At 44.3% G+C, this 20,458-nt stretch overlaps 1 protein-coding gene and 1 pseudogene across 4 annotated transcripts in view; both read left to right on the plus strand.

The window, feature by feature from the left end:
- The first annotated feature begins 651 nt into the window (after positions 1-651).
- On the plus strand, positions 652-1,360 carry LOC140731524 (protein FAM200C-like; annotated as a pseudogene).
- A 6,233-nt stretch (positions 1,361-7,593) lies between these two features.
- The window catches only part of bckdk (branched chain ketoacid dehydrogenase kinase), a 71,060-nt gene continuing 58,195 nt past the window's right edge, over positions 7,594-20,458 (plus strand). Inside the window, exon 1 of one of the 4 annotated variants that reach the window (XM_073053757.1) lies at positions 7,594-8,163. In XM_073053757.1, coding sequence (XP_072909858.1) covers positions 7,927-8,163 — 237 coding nt within the window. In that variant the 5' untranslated portion in view covers positions 7,594-7,926. The remainder of the gene's footprint in view (positions 8,164-20,458) is intronic. The other 3 variants (XM_073053755.1, XM_073053758.1, XM_073053756.1) reach the window with 3 other exon arrangements.

A 20,458-nucleotide genomic window follows, 5' to 3' on the forward strand; every position in this document is an offset into this window, starting at 1 on the left:
ACGTGGTTACAGTCTAGAACAGTGGTTCCTGAATTGGGCGATATTGCCCCCTTGGGGTGCTGGGAGTTTTTAAGGGGGCGATAAAGATAAAGGAAATGGTGGGAGTTGCTCGGTAGCAAGGGAGCAGCTGGTGAGGGGGGGGGCTACAGACTTAATTTAAGAAATGTATTACTTATTATATAAGCATTTGATCCTCTGCCTCATAACTGATTACAATGATCATGTAATCACCCCATCACTTGCTAACCTACTGTTTCCTTAGACTTTTCTAAAAGTGTGTTGAAAAGCAATGTGTCTCTTCTGGATTTGGTATACCATGAGAAACCTGGACAGAAGAAATCCTGTTATTTCTGGGCCTGCCCTATGTATTGCTTCCATTCAATACTGTAGTACAGTATAGGTACGATTCCTATACTCTAACCACGCAGTGACACAATGGGATAAACTCCAGAATCTGCCCTTTTGAATGGTCTTCATTGCATTTCTTTAGCCCAGGGCCCGACTGAGATATCACTGCCCCACTTTATGTACCTTCAGGCCGAGAGTCAGGTTTTGCCTGAGCTATGATGATGTCATAATTTTCCCCTTTATTGATCGTAGAGCTTGAGGTTGGACTTAATAGGTGATTGTGGTTATTAATCTATAATGAAAATGGCAGAGACAGACCAAACAAAAAAGTATAGACAGTGTGGTGTGGAGTATCTGAAATATAGATTTATACCAGCACTGAGCGACCAACAGCAGCGTTGTGTGGAAAAAGTTTTTTCAAATGAGGCAATGAGATTGTCCAGGATCCTTGACCATTTGAAGGGAATACATTCTGATAAAGCAAGCAAGAACTTGGCTTATTTCCAGTCACCTCACAAAAACTTTGAGAAACGGAAAACACTGCAAAACCTGTTTGCCAGCACGGCGCAACAAAACAGTGATAGTTTGCGTGCTTCATACAACATTTCATTGCTCATTGCTAAATCTGTAAAGCCCCATCCAATTGGAGAGGAACTGATTCTGCCAGCACTAAGGGAGGTTCTGAGTACAGTTTTGCATAAGTTACAGACCAAATAATTAGTGATTCCACTCATCGAGAGCTCTGTTCAAAGAAGAATAGATGAAATGTCTGAGAATGTGGAAGACATATTATGCAACATACTTAGGACAATAGAATTTGCTCTGTATTTGGATGAGTCAATTTTGCCAGGCAATGAATCTTTGTTTCTTGGTTATGTTCACTTCATAAGAGATGAGAGTATGGTTCAAGAGTTGTCATTTGCAAGGAGACTAGAAACATAAAAACGGGAAGTCAATATTTCAAACTGTTGAGCAATTTTTCAAAGAGAAGGGTATTCCACTCACCTTGTGAAACAGATGGGGAAATGATAGGATACTACCGTGGTAATTACCTTCTTGAAAAAAAGCTGTATCTAACAATATTTACTATTCACTGTGTAATTCACGGACAGCATTTTATCCCAAAAGAACTTCAGTGATTGGCTGTGCAAATCATTTAAATACTGTTATCACTGTGGTAAATAAGATAAAGTCCCATGCTCTCAATTCTAAATTATTTTGAGAGCTTTTTTTATTGCTGTTCCACACAGAAGTCAGATGCTTTCAAAAGGAAACTGCATGAGAAACTGATAAAATTCTTTGAAGACTTGAATGCTTCATTCAGTAATCAATGCAAGAATATTAGGCATGACATTGCTTATTTGTCAGAATTATTCACAGAATTTAATGAAATCAATCTTCAATTGCAAAGAAATTATGTGAATCTCATCAAAGTCAAATCAGTCATCTTCACATTTCTGTCCAAGTTAACTCTATTTAAGGGCAACATTGGCCACCGTGACCTTTTCCAATTTTCAAGCCTCTTTGAGTTGGAAGTGAAAGAAAGAATATCAGATGATGATCTTCAAGTATACTATACCCACCTGGCTGAGTTGCATAAAGACATGTCAGAGAGATTTCAGGATCTTCTCTCAATCCAAATTTCAGATTGGATAATAAATCCATTCCAGTGAGGAATTAACAGGAAGGATGGAGGAAGAACTGATCTTGCTACAAAATGACTTTGAGCTGAAACCGAGGTTCAAAAAATCATATCAAGGCTTTTGGTTGCAGAAAGAAATCTCTGAACATTATCCTGCAATGTAGAAGAAGGTCAAGATGTTCTTTATTGCCTGTCCAACAAATATTCAGTGGAACACAGTCTCAGTGCTTCTTTCAAAGCAACAAAACAGACTGCAAATTACTGAAATGTGGGGATCTGAGGCTCCTCCTGAGTAACATTCTGCCTGACGTTGAGGAGCTGATACACTGCACCAGGCCCATCCATTTCATTGAAAGTTGATAAAGCAATGACACAATGAATAGTTGGACGACTAATATATGCTCTAAAATTTTTGATGAAAATTGTTCAACTGTAATTAAATAATTTTATTTGTAGCTTTAAATAGATTTGAATTATTTTGCAATAATTTGTCACTACTTTGAATTTACAGATCCTGTTTTCTTTCACTGCTTTGTAAATCAACATTCCTTGGAATTTTTTTGTAATGGCTGGAGTTGGAGTGGTGGGGGTGCTTCGGGTTAGGTGAGAAACTGGGAGGTGATTGTTGTGTAACTCTTGCTTCAGTTAGCAGCTTAATATAGGGGATGATAAGCCCCCCCCCACTACCAGCCCGGCCAAACTTAGGAAATCTCGTTTGGGTGGATGCTGCACAATGTGCCCCCTGTTACAAATCAGTACCACGAAATAACAAACAGTACACAACATGTGATTAAACAATTGAGCTTTATAATTCTTTGACTATATGGTTAGTAAAGAAAATGGGCCCATTCTCATGAAACAGTCTAATGCGCGATGTTGGAGCTCACTGATAAGGCCGTTCGTCCACCACTGACCTCCTCCGATCGTCGCTGACCTTCGGACCCTCGCTCCAAGTCCACTCTGTCCAAGGTCTACCAACTCTCTCCATTTGGTCTTCTCTCCTCATCTCTCCCCGGCAAAAAACCGCGAAATCCCAGCTCCCAGAGAACCTCACCTCTTCATCATACCTCCTCTTACTTCCTTTACTCTGCAACCCCAGCTAATTCATAAGCCCTTTTCAGCTCTATTCTAATATCAGACACATATTTCGGATAAGTCTTCAGGGGTAAGTCACCCTCGTCAGTCCCAAAACAAAGGTCAATGGGCAACCTTGCCTCGCGCCCAAACATCAAATAATATGACAAGTACCCAGTAGCTTCATTTCATGTACAGCTGTAACTGTGGACCAGATGCCCAATATGTTGACTCCACTTGTTCTTCTTGCTGATCTCCAGAGTCCCGAGCATGTCTAGCAAGGTCCGATTAAACCTCTCTGGCTGGGGATCTGCCTGTGGGTGATAGGGCATGGTCCTTGACTTCCCAACTCCAAACATGCCCAGTAACTCATGGATGAGTCTGCTGTCGAAATCCCATCCCTGATCACCATGTATCCACCTGGGAAGGCCATAATAGATGAAGTACTTCTCCCATAACACTTTTGCCACCGTAGTCACCCTCTGGTACTTGGTAGGAAAAGCCTGAGCATATCTGATGTAGTGATCCGTAATGAATAAGACATTCATCGTGTTGCTGGCATTGGGTTCTATTGCCAGGAAATCCATACACACCAGGTCCAGGGGCGCTGCACTCTGCAAGTGGGACAAGGGAGATGCCCGCGTAGGCAGTGTCTTCCGCCGTATGCATCGAATGCATAACTTGCAGTGTTCTTCGACCTCCGACTTCATTCGGGGCCAGTAAAACCGGTCTCTGAGCAATCCATAGGTCTTTTCCACCCCCAAATGGTCAGAATCATCATGAAGTGACTTCAACACCATCCTCCGATACTTCTTGGGCAGAACCAGCTGGCAACACTGGCGCTGGTCTGGGGGTGACGTGATCCGGTATAAGATCTGGTTCTTCAACTCCAGCGAGGCCATTCTCACAGTAATGGAGGCATTGATGTATGTTTTGTCTTCTCTGACTGAGCTATGTCTCCCTTGTCAACCACTGCCCAAATGGTACCAATGCCCGGGTCACTTCCCCAGCGCTCAATTCCGGCAGCTGATTTGTCTCCAGAGCAGTCAGGTTACAGTAAACTTGGGGAATGGCTTCATCAGAAGCTCCCAATTGACCCTCCTTTTCCTCTGCATTTATGGTGATGGCAAACTGACACATGCCCTTCACCCCTGGGGCAGGAACACTCTCCCACTCCCCGTCCCTGACCAGTCCCTCGTGCACCCGTCGGGACAAAGCATCCACATCAATGTTCCTGCTCCCCGGCCGGTATTTCAGACTGAAATCATAGGCAGACGACGCTACCAGCACCGATGGTCTGTGGTGTCCAGTTTCACCGAGGTCAGGATCTAAGTTAGAGGTTGTTGTCCAGCCTCACCTCAAACTTGGCCCCATAGAGGTAGTCACTCAGCTTATCCACCACATCCCATTTCAACGCCAGAAATTCCAACTTGCACAGGGGATAGTTTTTCTCAGAGGGCGACAGACTCAAGCGGACAAATGCAACGGGCCTCAACCCAGTGTCCTCATCCTGATACAGGACGCCCCCTAAACCCTCTCAGCTGGCATCCGTGTGCAGGTCATATGTCAATCGGGGGTCCACAAAAGCCAGCACCAGCGCCTGGGTCAGCAGCTCCTTCAGCGACTGAAAGGCCTCTTCACATTTTGCATCCCACCTCGGTCCAAAGAGCTCCAATGGGCTAAGATACTCTCCACCCTCCTGTCCTTTCTTCCCCAAGGGAGGGTAACCGCACAGAAGCTGATTCAACGGGCGACTCACTTTTGCGTAGCCTTTCCCGAACCTTCGATAGTAATCACAGAATCCAAGGAATGAGCATGGGGCACTCACAGTCTCGGGTCTTGGGCAGGTGGTGACCACCTCTATCTTAGCTGGATCTGTAGCTACTCCAACCCGTCCCATGATCCTTTCCCTTCTCCAGATCTGTATCCCTTTTGCCAATCACCTTTCCAGCTCTTAGCTCCATCCCTCCCACTCCTGTCTTCTCTTATCATTTCGGATCTCTCCCTCCCCCTCCCACTTTCAAATCTCTTACTATCTCTTCTTTCAGTTAGTCCTGATGAAGGGTCTCGGCCCGAAACGTCGACTGTACTTCTCCGTATAGATGCTGCCTGGCCTGCTGCGTTCCACCAGCATTTTGTGAGCACTGACTTAAAGCTTTGTTTGGTGGACTGGGGTAGATCAGAAGATCAAGCAGCTTGCAGCTCTGTTTGAGATCCAGTATATCCGACAACTCTCCATCCCTGGGAGTGGCCTGCATTGCCTTGGCAGAGGATTCATGTGGGTTTTACCAGACCATTCATGGGCACAAATTTCTTGGTATTAGTGAATGCAGCTACAACGTGACCAGAACAGTTCCCGATAGCATCCACTGCTTACGTGTTGAAAAGCCTTTTCTTGAGGGCTGGTGTTTCAGAACACTTTGTCAGTGGCAATGCACCACAGTTTGTTGTGGAACAGTTTCAGCCATACCTGAAAATGAATGGAATAAGATATATTACATCTGCACCACACCAGCCAGCTATAAGTGGCTTGGCGGAGAGATTTGTCCAGAGTCTAGAGGATGCACTGCGAGCAATGTTGTCAGAACATAGTACACTAGCACAGAATTGAAAGCTCGCCGGTTTCCTCCTTGCATATCGCAGTGCAGCACATTCCACAATCAGCCACACTGTTCCTGGGTTGTCCCTTGCGCTCAGCTTCGTGTGTGCTCAAGCCCAACCTCAGACAGTGTATGCAGGACAAGCAAACCGAGCGCTCCTCCAACAAGAAGGTTCAATGTTTCGCTCCTGGGCAAGCAGTCCTGGCCAAAGACTACAGAGGTGGTCAGAAGTTAGTACTTGGGAAGATTAGGACCACTGTCCCACACAGAAGAGATTGCATGTGACGTTATCTGGAGATGTCACATCGGTCAGTTGAGGAGAGCAGAAAGTTATCCAGAGTGTCAGGACCACTTCCTGTGGCCCCGACAGTAACTGCTACAACCACCATGGAGGCTCCAGAACCTGAGATTGTTTCACAGCCACAAGTCTCTCGTGCCAAGCAGTGACCCCCAGCTCCCTTGTCAGGAAAGACATTATCCCACAAGAATAAGAAATTGTCCGCAGCGATTAAAACTTTAGGACTGTATGGGAGAATTTAAATTGTGTTGTACTATGCTGTGGATGTCTATTTTGTAGTTGTAATGTATAGTATATAGTATTTTATATGTGTGTGTGTGTGTACATACATGCACAAAGTACATTGCTAAAGTCTTCGGCCTATATATATATATATAGTTAGGATGTTTAAGGCTTTTGCACAGGACTGTATTTGTTAAAGTGGGGCAGAGAGCGAGCTTATAAATCTGGCTGGACCAAAGGATGTTGGAAGTAGCAAGGGTGGAACACCCTGCAGGTGTGTGAGATAGGTGGTAGAGAAGGTGTGGCAGGGGTAGGTGGTGCCTCTGGTGCAGAGAACCCAGCCCTGAGACATTTGATTCTAAACAGTTGGTTTATTGATCATTATAGAGTACCTCTCTGGTGCTTCCTGCTCTCTCCCTCAGATTTCACCATGATTCCTCTCTCCCTGCCCCCTTCCCACTCTCAGTCCTCAATATAGACTCGTAACAGAATCAGAATCCCTCATCTATGCTATGAAATTTGTTTATTTTTTCTGCAGCATAAAATTACTACAGTACTGTATAAAAGTCTTAGGCATTTTCACTATACAGTATACAAGTGTCTAAAACATTAGCACAGCGCTGTATATGTACATAAGTTGAGAAGCATTGTCAATTGAGTTGGAGTTTATAGCTAAGCAGGGAAGAGTGTTGTGTATTTAGCACTTCGGTAAAATTTAAGTAATATTGTAAATTTAGCATTCTTCCTTGCTTACATGATTCATTACAGGTTATGTGCAAAAGTCCGTGCATGGCAGACGTCACTACGCCATGACGTCACATGCGCGGGCTTCGCTAAAGTGGAACAACGAATTAGACAGGCATCACCCGTGTAACAACAATCAGACACTTTAGAATCTATAATCGGAGTGTAGGTAAACCGTCTCTGATCCCGAGAGACTGCAGGAGACAAAGGGAAAGAAAAGGAGGGCACTTTACCCCTCTGTGCAAAAGCAGCATCATTGCTCTATCAATCACAGAAGTTGTTACACGATCGCTATTTTAAATCAAAACTGCCGGTTAAATGCAGAACTGCATGATTAATTTTAATTTTATGACTGACGTTGAATTTATGCCAGTGGTCTCCAGTGATGTCATGCTATTTGCCTCTGTTTGCACACCTGGTACTAGATTAGGTCAGTGAAGCGGTCGACAATACTCTATTTATCAAGTGGTTGTTAAATCTGGAAAAAGGTCATATTATTTTTATTTGAAAAGTGCAAAAAAAAAGGATCAACTGTTTTATTTTAAAAAGCGAATCGGTGTTTTAATGTGTTCTTGGAAATGAATATCGGTGAAACACAAAATTGATTTATCGTGACGTCTGTAGTATCCAACGGCCGTGGGAACGGCGCTTTCAAACGATTGGTGGCGAGGTTATTAATAATGAAATGGGAGGCCGGGGCCGGCCAATGAATGGGACTGGGCAGTTGTTTGTCCTTGAAGACGGCAGCAGAGATGTGTTTGTTGCATGACGGAATCCCGCAAGCAGTTAGTTTAAGTGCTGCCTTGATCTCAGTTGCGGGATGGAAATGGATCTCCAGGGCTGTTGCGCCACGCAATGTAGGAAGCCTTTTCCGGAAAGTGAAATTCTAATTTGTTTGCTGATGGAATAAAACGATAGGAAGGATTCAGGCCAAGTCCGGAGAGGTGAAGTTGACGAAAAGTCTGCAGAGCCGGTGGGCTTAGCACAAGGTGGAAACGATGGCGTGTGTCTGGAGGGGTCGACCCGTTGTCTTTGTACTGTACGCCAGCCGCGAATGGTCCGGACCCTGCCCGATCCCCGTTCTCCGCTTCGCTGCCGCACGGACCGGCGTCGCCGGCGTGAAGAGGTGGCAGTCCACCTCCTCCATGACGGGCTACTCTGAACTAAGCAGGGAAAGGTCCAAAACTGTCACCTCCTTCTACAATCAGTCCGCGATAGATGCAGTAGCTGAAAAGGTCAATATCATTTGTCTTTTGTGTGCCTTTTTTTTTGAAAACGTGGTGGTAGGGGGATGGGGAGAAATTTCAAATTAAAAACTAAATGAGTCTCCTATGATTTCAAACCTTTTAGCCCGTCTTTAAAATTCCCGTTGTTTGAACTTGTATAAAAGTTCGATTAGGTGAACGTTTAAAGTTGGCATTTTATATGGAACAATCCTGAATGTGGGGTTTCTTTTTATTTTGCTGTGCTGAGTTCTAAATCGGTGCATTGCCTTTGGAAGGACTCTTGTTATTGTGACACTCTCCACTCCCGTAACCCCCACCCCCGCCCCCAGAGTTGTTTACAACATGCAGGCTTTGTTCTTAACACTTCTTTCTGTTGAGAGCTGAAGAACATAGAGTTTTTTTTTCAAATAAAGAAGAACATGTCCAATTGCTTGAAATATTTGGTAGCTCTGCGCTTCTTCGCGAGAGTTGTTTACCTCAGTGTTCACCCCCATGATCGCTGTTGAGGCTTCACCAGTACACATTGAATCTGCCCGACAGAGGACATTACTCCGACTTTTGTGCAAATTTAAAAATATATTACATTCAAATAACGCGATTGGGTCGTGGGTGTGCGCTACTTCCTAAAGTATTTTAATTACCTTTTCTCTTTTTTGTGTTTTGGCTCTGTACACTGATCGTGTCTGTAAGGAAGGGCCGTCCAAATTACCCGGGATTAACTTTCACCTTCTCTCTCTGAACAGTGGCGGTGACACGGGTTCAATTCCTGTAAGGGGTTTGTACCTTCTCCCCGTGACCGCGTGGGTTTCCCCCGGGTGCTCCGGTTTCCTCCCACAGTCCAAAGATGTACCGGTTGGTAGGTTAACCGGCGGTTGTAAATTGTCCCGTGATTAGGCTAAATCAGCGGTTGCAGGGCGGTGAGGCTCGAAAGGCCAGAAGGGCCTGCTGTATCTAAATAAATAAACCAAAAACTCCAGCTCCGGAAAGTAACTTCACTAACAAGTCTGTTTTTATGAATATTTTAAATTTTAGAACCACAGGATTCAATGCTTTAAATTCTGATCTGTTTATAGATTTTTTTAAACAGTACTTAAGTTTTCACAAAGTATTATTAAGTTAAGAAAACTTAAGTTTAATTTCTCCCAGGATGTTTAATATTCATTTGTAATTGAAAGATTTTTTTTTAAAAAAAGCTGGTTTTGAAAATCTGATGGATGATGTGTTGGGTGTACAGTGAGTCTGCTTAACATTTCGGGTCAGTGGCCTTTCGTCAAAACGATTGTAACACTATTTCCTCTCCATCTGACCTGTTTCTGGAACTGATTTTTGTGTTTTTTTGATAATTTTTCGTGTGCGCTGTTGAATAGGAATTAAGGATTCCATTTCTGCCGTATGTACTAAGTTATGTAGAAAGTGTAAACTTACTGAACTCCATCTGCTACCCTGAATATACTTGCCACACCTTCCAAAAGAATCATTGGTATAAAACAAACTGTAGTTTATGCTAAGGTTACAACAACAGCACCTTGAACGTCTGTCACCAGCAATGCTGAGTTTCTTCAGCATTGTGTGTGTGTGTGTGTGTGTGTGTGTGTGTGTGTGTGTGTGTGTGTGTGTGTGTGTGTGTGTGTGTGTGTGTGTGTGTGTGTGTTGCTTGGATTTCCAGCATCTGCGGATTTTCTGTTGTTAACAGTGGCTTGAGGCATGTTCCTATCCCAAGCCAGGCCTGGTCTAGATTTGAAAATGTATCACACTTTCTCCCATGGTGCTTGGTCCAAATCTTGGGACTTCTTGTGTAGCAGCATTGGGGCTGCTTTCACAGGAAGGGCTAAGAGTTTTGAGGAGGCCCTCTTCCCAAATACTGCTGGGGGTGGGCAACGCACGCTTGCCATCGGCGCCTAATCGTGCAAATGCAACTATGAAACTTGTAGAGGAGTTTGGCTGAGGTATGCACAACCACTTTCTGTTTTGTCGCACTTGAATAAAACACCAGTCCACTTTCTCAATAACACAGTAAATTAATTATTAATCTTGATTTGGAAATCCCTCACTGTTCCTCCTTTATATCCTGAAACACCTCCAACTGTTGTTTGTAAGTCTATCCACTAGAGGAGCTGCTGTTATGTCACGGACTGAGATACAGTGGAAAAACTGTCTACATGCCATCGAGACAGACCTTTCCATTTCATAAGAATATTGAAGAAATACAAAATGGGGGGTGGGGGGGAAGAACATAGATTCAAGTTTATTACTTGTACATCAAAACAGAGTGAAATGCATCATTTACATTAAAAGCCAACTCAGCCTAAGGGGACAGCCTGCAAGTGTCACCGCATATTCCAGTGCTGAGCTGGTGTGTTCAGCAGAACAACGGAACTAACAACCAGGACTCTTGCCTCCCACGTGCATACGTGATGTGCTGTCTCTGGGCCTCTGCAGTCTCTAGTGAACTGGGATTCGTAGAAGTTGGGCCTTCACCTTCCCCACCGGACCGGGAGACTGGGTGACCCAGGCTTCGGCCATCATTCTTCAAAGGTCAACTTCCAGTCGACCTTTGGACTTCAGTGTCAATCTCAGAACACGCCAATGACGATGGATAAGAACTCGGAAGTCCGGACTTGCTGATGACAGAATCATAAAACACTGTGGCTTGAACTCGCCAACGTAGAGTTCATCGTTCTCCTGCTCTCACGGGTCCATTCCTGGGTGGCCACCAACCTTCAGCCTTGCTACTCTGATGGCCTGACACCCGATCAGGATGTCCATTGTGACATAATCACATCGCTGGCCATTGACTCTGGAATGGAGGTCTAGACCCTGGCCTGACCTCTAATATTCCCATCTCTGTCCCTGAAACCATTGGTACAAACCAAAAAAAAACTACAAGCTACAAACACTGTAGAGGCAATGCAAGAAAGCACCTTAAGACATGCTTGGGGACAGTTTGAAATGGACAATGAGTGTCTTTGCCAGCGATGCAAGGGATGTGTGTGATCTTAAAAACACAAGTCCGGATTGTTCAGTGTATTTATCTTTTGGATCTTCATGCATCACTAATGTTAGCTACATTGGGCACAGGATACAAGCCAGATCTCGGCCACTGCCTGAGGACACCAGAGCTAGCAGAAGAGCAGGGAGAGTCAGAAGAAAAGGAGGGTCATCAGACATAGAAAATGGGGATTGTGTGATGTGTAGGATGAAGGGGACACTTTGCAAATGTAATTCTGACCAATACTCTACAAGTACCTTGGTGAACTTGCCCTTAACAGATCATGACACATATAACACACCCCTATGAGGAAATGATATTCCACACCACTGCTGGACAACAAATGTCTCACAGGATCATGTGAGATTTCAGTTTTAGATTTTGTATTTTTGTTCCCTAATGCCATGGCAATTCCTGGAAGTGATTGGATAAATTTGTCCCTCAAAAGTAATCCATGGTCCAGTGAGTTTTCACAAGGGCTTATCTTTGATGCTGGCAGTTGTTGTTATTGGTACCAGTCATCAAAGGAGACGGTTATCATCAATCATTCATCCAAATCCAAAGAACTGTTTCTGATTCAACAATTCTTAACATTTAAGTCAGTTTAGTTCACCGATTAGCTCTTGAAGCTCCCTCGGAGGTGTCCAATTGATGGCAAGGAGTCATTACCAGTTGGACCATGAGATTCATTTGGGTAGGATAATACTTTCAGGGGAATATTTGATTCTACATTCCTGTCTCTGGAGTTCATAGTCTTCAAAGCATTCCAATATAATGCTGAGAACTGAAAAGTACTGGTAGATGCACGCCCTCTGCCCTGTGCTGCTGTTGTCAGCCCCCACCCGGGATGCTGGAAGTCTATCTTGGTGCAGGGATGGGATAGAATCGATGGACCCTGAGCTTCCCCACAGCAGATATCATCTTCTCACAACCTTTACTTTGTTTCGAGGACAGCAACTTTGTCCCAAAACACTTCTGGTGGATGAGTGCGTGGCATGAACCCACATGGAGTGGTTACGTGATGTGCTTTTTGCTTGAGGATGGACCAGGTTGGTAACCAAGCTGCCGCAGAATGTCCAGATAGTTATCTCACCTGCAGTTTGTTTTGACCGTAGTTGTTGTGTAAGATAAGTTACTTGGTCCTTGATGTGAGAGCCATGTATTTATTTTCTGTCTGTATTGTATTTTTGGCGTGTTTATTATGCTGATCTGTCACGTAGGTTGGGGTGTGGTAGAAGCAAATGAGTATAGTTACATATTTGTGCTCAGTAGTTTAGTGGAGGGGATGAGCCATGGGAATTGTATTATTTTGTTGACTGCCAACTTCATTTAACTACACAAGTTATGCTATTAGAATGCTATTCAACCACTAGCTTTGCTAATTGGAATGTTATTGGGCTGCTTATTACACTAACTTCATTAATTGAAATGCAAACTTATTTACACTAATATCACTTAATATTGCTAATTAGGTTAATTAGACTGTTGTATTGCTAATTTAGTTTCATTAGTTTTTTTAAAATCACTGCAAGATCGTTCGTCTACGCTGGTTTTGTAATAAAGGATCGAATGTACGTTTTTCTAAATTTGGAAATTTGTTATTTGGAAGAGAGTTGTACAGTGTTAATTCATCCTGGAAGTCTCTCAGCAGTTCTGCTTTGTTTTCAAGTGACCGCTACACTCTATACCAGGAAAAACTTTGTACCACCAAAGAAATTTCATTATTCTAACACATGTGAAAGCTAATGTGATCTTCTATAAACTATTACCGGTATTTACCAAAACGTCATGAAGTCGTGTGCTCGAGAAGATAGCAATCCATAGTATAATGTACACTTGACTATAAGGATGATCATGGGCTTTCTGAAGCCTGTCACTTTTGTGTATCTCAAGCAGGATAGAGAGCCCTGCATGAGATACAAGCAGTTTCAATGAAGGCCAACGTAAGCTTGGGGAACAGAACCTCACCTTTATATCGAGGTGTAATGCAATCTGAGGATTCAATATCTTAATACAACAATTTCAGGTAACCAGCCCTCTCAATCAAATCACGACATAAGCATCTCTATCATCCAGTTGTAACATCATGGTGTTTACCTCTCCACAGATGCTGCCTGATCTGCTGGGTATTTCCAGCACTTTATTTCAGACTTCCAACAGCTGCTGTGTTCTGTGTCCTGCAGTTCGCACATGTTCTTCTGTGTCCTGGACAGCTCCAAAAATGTTATCACCGGGCTGAACCTGCTCTGCACTTCATCACAAACGTTCCGCGTTCTCTCCTCCTCTCTGCAATGGGCAACACATTTTCTCATTCTCTCAAAAACTAGCTCTGTTCTCTACCAACTAACTGCTGCCCTGCCACTGAGTATTTGTAACACTTGCTGTCGTTGTTTGCTGATATCCAAGGTATTTCTCAAGTTCAAGTTTATTATCGCTCAATCATACATGAACACAGCTAAAGGAAACAACATTCCTCTGAGGCCAAGGTGCAAAACAATACCCGTGGTCATACCCAGCACAAGGCACATGTAGCACATGCAAGATGGCAAGAAAGCATACAGTCACAAAAAATAAAATATATATAGCCCAAGTCCCTGAAGGACATGTCCTGTAAATAGATGATGCATGGGTGTTGTCAGGAAGAACAAACAGTTCTCAGTAGTCCGCAGACAAACATGCCATGCGATGCAGCTGGTCTTCTGCCGAGTAAACACTGGAGGGCAGCACTGATGGGAGGTGCCAGACCCCAATCCAGGATGGACACTGTACCACACCACCTCTGGCGTCTACCCTCTTAGACTGCTGCAGCCGGCAAGCCTGTGGCTGAGGCTTTGTCCTCACTACAGCTGAGGTCACACAGCTCCCTTGCTGTTGGTTTCACCAATAAACCAGTAAGTTAGACTTGCAGTACCAAGTTAGCAACGTCCAACAGTGCCTTGCATCGTAGGAAAAATGTCCGACGCTCGCTGTTAGACTGTATACCACCTTCGCGCACCGACTTCAATGCCTTTCTTCAGCAGTGTGGTCCACACCATGTCCAGCTCCTCTGTCAACGAGCAGCTCACTGATGAGGTGGTCCTGCCATTCTTGAAGTTCTTGGTGTCTAGCATTGTCTTGTGTTTTTTAAAAAAAAGACAAAGGCGCCTTTGGTTCTGGAGAGGCCTCTGCGTCTGAGCGGGCCACCGTATTACCAGAAGAAGTGTTCCTTCAGCATTGCAATGAAGACCTCCTTCAGAACAATTCACGGGGATTACATAGCTGAATAAGTGAATTTTTAGTGCTCTTGAATCTTTCATTGCATGAAGATTCCAGCATGAATGCTAACTGCAAAAATAGAGTGCAATTATACAGTGCTTTTGTTATTTTCTAAGTGCTCTGCAAACTAACTTCATGTCCTAGTTACAACAAATGATTGATGATGCAGCTCTATAACACTCTAGTTAGGCCACACTTGGAGTACTGTGTCCAGTTTTGGTCACCTCACTATAGGAAGGATGTGGAAGCATTGGAAAGGGTACTAACTAGAGTTTTATAGAGCTGCATCATTACATCGCGTCTCTTAAACTCTATCCCTCGACTTATGAAAGGTAACACCCCATAAGCTTTCTTAGCTACCCTATCTACCTGTGAGGCAACTTTCAGGGATCTGTGGACATGTACCCCCAGATCCCTCTGCTCCTCCACACTACCAAGTATCCTGCCATTTACTTGGTACTCTGCCTTGGAGTTTGTCCTTCCAAAGTGTACCACCTCACACTTCCCAGGTTGAACTCCATCTGCCACTTCTCAGCCCACTTCTGCATCCTATCAATGTCTCTCTGCAATCTTCGACAATCCTCTACACTATCTACAACACCACCAACCTTTGTGTCGTCTGCAGACTTGCCAAACCACCCTTCTACCCTCACATCCAGGTCGTTAATAAAAATCACAAAAAGTAGAGGTCCCAGAACAGATCCTTGTGGGACACCACTAGTCACAACCCTCCAATCTGAATGTACTCCCTCCACCACGACCCTCTGCCTTCTGCAGGCAAGCTAATTCTGAATCCGCCTGGCCAAACTTCCCTGGATCCCATGCCTTCTGACTTTCTGAATAAGCCTACCGTGTGGAACTTTGTCAAACGCCTTACTAAAATCCATGTAGATCACATCCACTGCACTACCCTCATCTATATGCCTGGTCACCTCCTCAAAGAACTCTATCAGGCTTGTTAGGCATGATCTGCCCTTCACAAAGCCATGCTGACTGTCCCTGATCAGACCATGATTCTCTAAATGCCCATACATCCTATCTCTAAGAATCTTTTCCAACAGCTTTCCCACCACAGACGTAAGGCTCACTGGTCTATAATTACCTGAACTATCCCTACTACCTTTTTTGAACAAGGGGACAACATTCGCCTCCCTCCAATCCTCTGGTACCATTCCCGTGGACAACGAGGACATAAAGATCCTAGCCAGAGGTTCAGCAATCTCTTCCCTTGCCTCGTGGAGCAGCCTGGGGAATATTCCGTCAAATGATTGAGTATGGATTATGATCAGAGATTAAGGGAGCTAGGGCTTTACTCTCTGGAGAGAAGGGGGATGAGAGGAGACATGATAGAGGTGTACAAGATATTAAGAGGAATAGACAGAGTGGACAGCCAGCGCCTCTTCCCCAGGGCACCACTGCTCAGTACAAGAGGACATGGCTTTAAGGTAAGGGGAGGAAAGTTCAAGGGGGATATTAGAGGAAGGTTTTTCACTCAGAGAGTGGTGGGTGCGTGGAATGCACTGCCTGAGTCAGTGGTGGAGGCAGGTACACTAGTGAAATTTAAGAGACTACTAGACAGGTATATGGAGGAATTTAAGGTGGGGTGTTATATGGGAGGCAGGGTTTGAGGGTCGGCACAACATTGTCCACTGAAGGGCCTGTAATGTGCTGTACTGTTCTATGTTCTATAGTGTCAAATCAGTGAACGTGTGATTCACAAAATAAGGAATACAATGTCAAAATGAACTGTGTACCCACTAATTTAATAACCCACTGGATGTGGACGGGCTAACAATGACAGTGTCCCCTGTGACTAGGATCAGACTGCTGGTGGTTTGGAATTGCTGGAGCAATGGTGATCACACTGCATTAGATTCGGTGGGGTGGAGGAAGAAGAGAGATTGAGAGGAGGACAGCACTATCGGCTCCTCCGATGCAAATCGAATTTGGGACCCAGTGGACAGTAGGGAGCCACTGCCTCGGGTGGGTGCAGCCTGGCACACATTTCCTGTGACCGCGTGGGTTTCGTCTAGCTGCTTTGGTTTGTTCCCACAGCCCAAAGATGTGAGTGTTAGTGGGTCATTAGTCACTGTAAATCAGCTGGTAGTCTGGGTGATTTGACGGGACTGGGGAAAATACAAAGCCCATTTTCTTATGGGATTAGTGTAAGTGGGTGGTTGGTGGTCGACATAAACCTAGTGGGTGAAAGCCCCTGTTTGAGTGCTGCTCCTCTCTTACTCCATGACTCTGGACGGAGATGTAAATTGCGGTATTCCAACCACCAAATTCCACTCTTCATAACTTCCAGCCACGTGCCAAATCCGGTGATTGTAGCTTCTGTACCAGCTGCCTGGTCCTTGAGACCCTTAGTGTCCTCTTGGGAGAGTCATACTCCTCTGACAGTACAACCTTGTCCTCCCAGAGGACCCGAGTTCTGGGAGAATGGCAGGTGCCAGGTCTCGATGTTCTCTAGAGAACAGCTTCTTCCTGGGCTGCATTTAGAACTCTGGAGTTTTTATAGCGATACAATGACCTTGAATGGCCTCTGTCTGTGAGTGGATGAAAGTAAGGCGTACAGATCAGCAAAGCGCCAGGTTTGCTCTTCAGAACGAGGACAGTTATAACCCATCAGAATTGGCCATTGTAGTCCTGAATCAAGCCTTGCGGAGGGAAAGTGCATTCACAAGAATTAAATCAGCTAATCCGAGCTGTCCTCTGGTTTTGGCTTATTGGATTGACTGACACAAATCATTTTGATTGCTTTTATTACAATCAATCTCCAAGAAGCCATGTGAATTCCATAATAAATCAATTTGTATTTTAAACTATAAGCTTGTTTTAAAAAAATAAAATTCTACTTCATATTGAGGCTGTGGATATTTTAAAATCAGTGATGCAGCATCAAACACTCAGACTGAATCTTCTTGACTGATAACTAGTTTCAAATTATTGAGAACCATTTATGCAAACAGACATTCAAATATCCATCAGAATTACATAAAATCATTTTTTTAAAGAAAGAGGCAGATATTGGCCTCTTGATTCATCTGAAAGGAAGCAGGGGTGTGAATAGAACTTGGTATTTTGCCTCTGTCAGCATCTGGTTAAAGTGAAACCTTGTACTCAGAAGTGATTCATGTTGACCCTCCCTGCATCAGCAGAAGAGCCAGATGAGCCAAACATGACAGATGTAATTTGGCAGCACAGTGTGGTAGTGACATGAAAAAATACGCCATTCAAAATTGGCCAGTTCTGATACCATTGGAAAGAAAGAGTGAATTACCTAAAGCTGGAGAATTTGATTGTCTGCTAGAAGGTTGTAAAGTACCCAGATGGAGGATGAGGTGCTGTGGGGCTTATTGTAAAGACCACAGGCAGTTGGAGTGGGAGGGCAAGAAGCAGCTTGGGGTTATTCCTGTGGACTGAAGACAGGTGCTCTACCACAGCAACTGTGCCATTCTACATCTCATTAATTACAGCACCCTTTTAATTTTCCCTCAACTGTCCTCATTCATCTACTTGCAGCTCCGAAAGCAGTGTCTCACCTGATTACCTTGGAGTTCCTCCCTGTTGCTCTGTTCTAACCACCCCTGCCCTCTCTGCAACTCGAGCACACTTGCTCGGTCACTCCTCCAGCTCTGATGAAGAGCCTGGCACAGAACTGGACTGCTCTACCGCAGGTACAGCTCTGCCCCCTGAGAACTTCCAGTACTTGCCTTTGATGTGACGGACATCAAAACCAAATATAATGTGGCAGAAAGCCGGATATAGTAATCGGGAATGCACAAACAAGTGATTGATAGTGAGTTCAATAATATTTGCGAATTGGATAACCAGAAGAAAATGCAGAGCAATGGGGTAAATGCAGAATGATTAATGTTCAGCAGGAAAGCTTGTGCAAGGACAAAAGACAAGGTTGTCATTTCCTGTGCTGTCTTGTACTCTGATTACAGTATGTTCAGGGAATATAGATCATGTTGAGGAATATTGCAATATTTTCAGGGTTTAGTGTTCCAGCTTCAGGGCAGTGTAAATTAAGATAGGTGTAATGTATTTTGGGAGTGTACAACACAGTTGGATTACGATACATTCACGGCGTGTTGGGTGATTAGTTTAATGCCGCACTGTCAAAGCCTGAAATGTTTCCTGCTAACATCACTGTCTTCCTCCGGCGTGTGGCCAGTATCGATAACAGTGTCTATTACCCACTAATGAAAGCTATGTACTCAGTTAACCTTTCTTAGAAAGTCCACTTAATGTACAAGTTCTCTTTGATGATCAAAATTGTAGGAGCATTTTACCAATGAAGTGTTGGGATTTCTCCAGTGGGATACTGTGTAAAATCAATTCCAATCATTGACAGCAGTCTGCAGTCTGACAGAGATGCAGGAGTTACCCAGTAAAAACTTTCTGCCCAAATAGTTTATGCAGTCCTCTGCAGTGTACCTGGGATAAGAGTAACTTCAGGAAGCTGTGAGTAAATTGGTTTCACACAGAAGGTGGAGATTAGTAGAAGTTGGGGAATATGTGGTATAACTGAAATTTGTCTATCACATTGAAGGATTGGTACAAGTTCTCAACAGACACACACAAAATGATGGAGGAACTTAGCAGGCCAGGCAGCATTATGGAAAAGAGTATAGTTGATGTTTCGGGCCGAGACCCTTCAGCAGAACAGCCTGGCCTGCTGAATGTGTGTGTGTCTGTCTGTGTGTCTTGGTTTTCCAGTATCTGCAGATTTTCTCTTGGTTGTGATTTAGTACAAGTTCTACCCAACTTAGGTAGCCAGCTATCGGTGTAGTGGCATCAGCACTGGACTTTGAGGTGAACGGTCCCGAGAGCGAATCTGGCCGGCTTGTTGTATGCTTTCCATTGGTGCTGGGTTGAGCATTGAACTAGCAACTTGGCAAAACAGACAAATGCTAAAGAAACAGCAAGCTTTCCACTTGATGTACCACAGGGCATCGAGAAGAACAACAGCTGCTTCTCAGTTTGAGTACGTACCTGACTTCAGTACAGAGTGGACATACGAATTAGTATTTGGGAGACAGGCAGGGCAGATTTGCAGGCTGCTGGGGCAGCAGACATCATCTGCCTTGTGGGAACTCAGCTAACGTCTGCATTTCTGACATGCAGGCTTTGGGTTACAGACGCTTCAATTCATAACCTGGGGAGGACCTGCAGTAAACACTTGGGAGTCAGAGTAGCTTGCCCTGTGGGATTGTTGTAAAGTATTCACCGACTGAGGGGAAAACTCAGGCTCTAGTGCAGCACGCCAAAGGGGTGGGTAGGGCTCTTCAGGATCAATATGGCAATGTCCCAAATAGAGTTGGGCCAATTGGGCTAACATTCAGAAGGATCAAAAAGAAATTAAACCTATCTACAACAGCAGATGTGTGTCTCCAAGGCATGTTAGGGACCAGAATGACAGAAAAATATTCATTTTGAAGTGGCGACATGTTCAGGCAGTTTACTGTGGGACATTGTAAAATAATGTTGCATTGAGTAATAATTGTAAGTGAAGTGAATTCCTTCAATTACCATATGGAATAGAAGCCATGTTTTCTTCCCAGAGGAAGGGAATATCCCACATATTTGTCTCCTCTAAACCAGTATTGCCAATGGCTGGGATACTGTTATCCACCACAATGCTGAGAAATTTTTTGCTGTTGGACAGCTGAATTCTTTCTCTCTCTGCCCCCCCCCCCCCATGCATTTGATAACCACCACCTTGAGTTGCTTCAAGTTTCTCTACAAATTTGAGTAGAACGTCCTTGATACGATTAACCAAGCAATCCTGACCTGATTCCCACAGTGGGGATGCATGGAATGGTGACGTTCCCAGTGCAGCACTGCCTCTGGGACAGTGTATAATGACCTTGACCACATCCTAGCAGAGCTTGAAGCTGGACACAGTATGTGTAGCATGATCTTCCCAAGCTCGTGCTGGGGTAAGATTTCTACTAGGTATCTGAACTAAGGCCAATGGCCCTACCAGCAACCATTACCAAAGACACACCACCTACTCCTGACCTCCAGACTACCCACATGGATAGGAAA

This window comes from Hemitrygon akajei, chromosome 8, assembly GCF_048418815.1.
Source record: "Hemitrygon akajei chromosome 8, sHemAka1.3, whole genome shotgun sequence".
Taxonomy (NCBI): Eukaryota; Metazoa; Chordata; class Chondrichthyes; order Myliobatiformes; family Dasyatidae; genus Hemitrygon; species Hemitrygon akajei.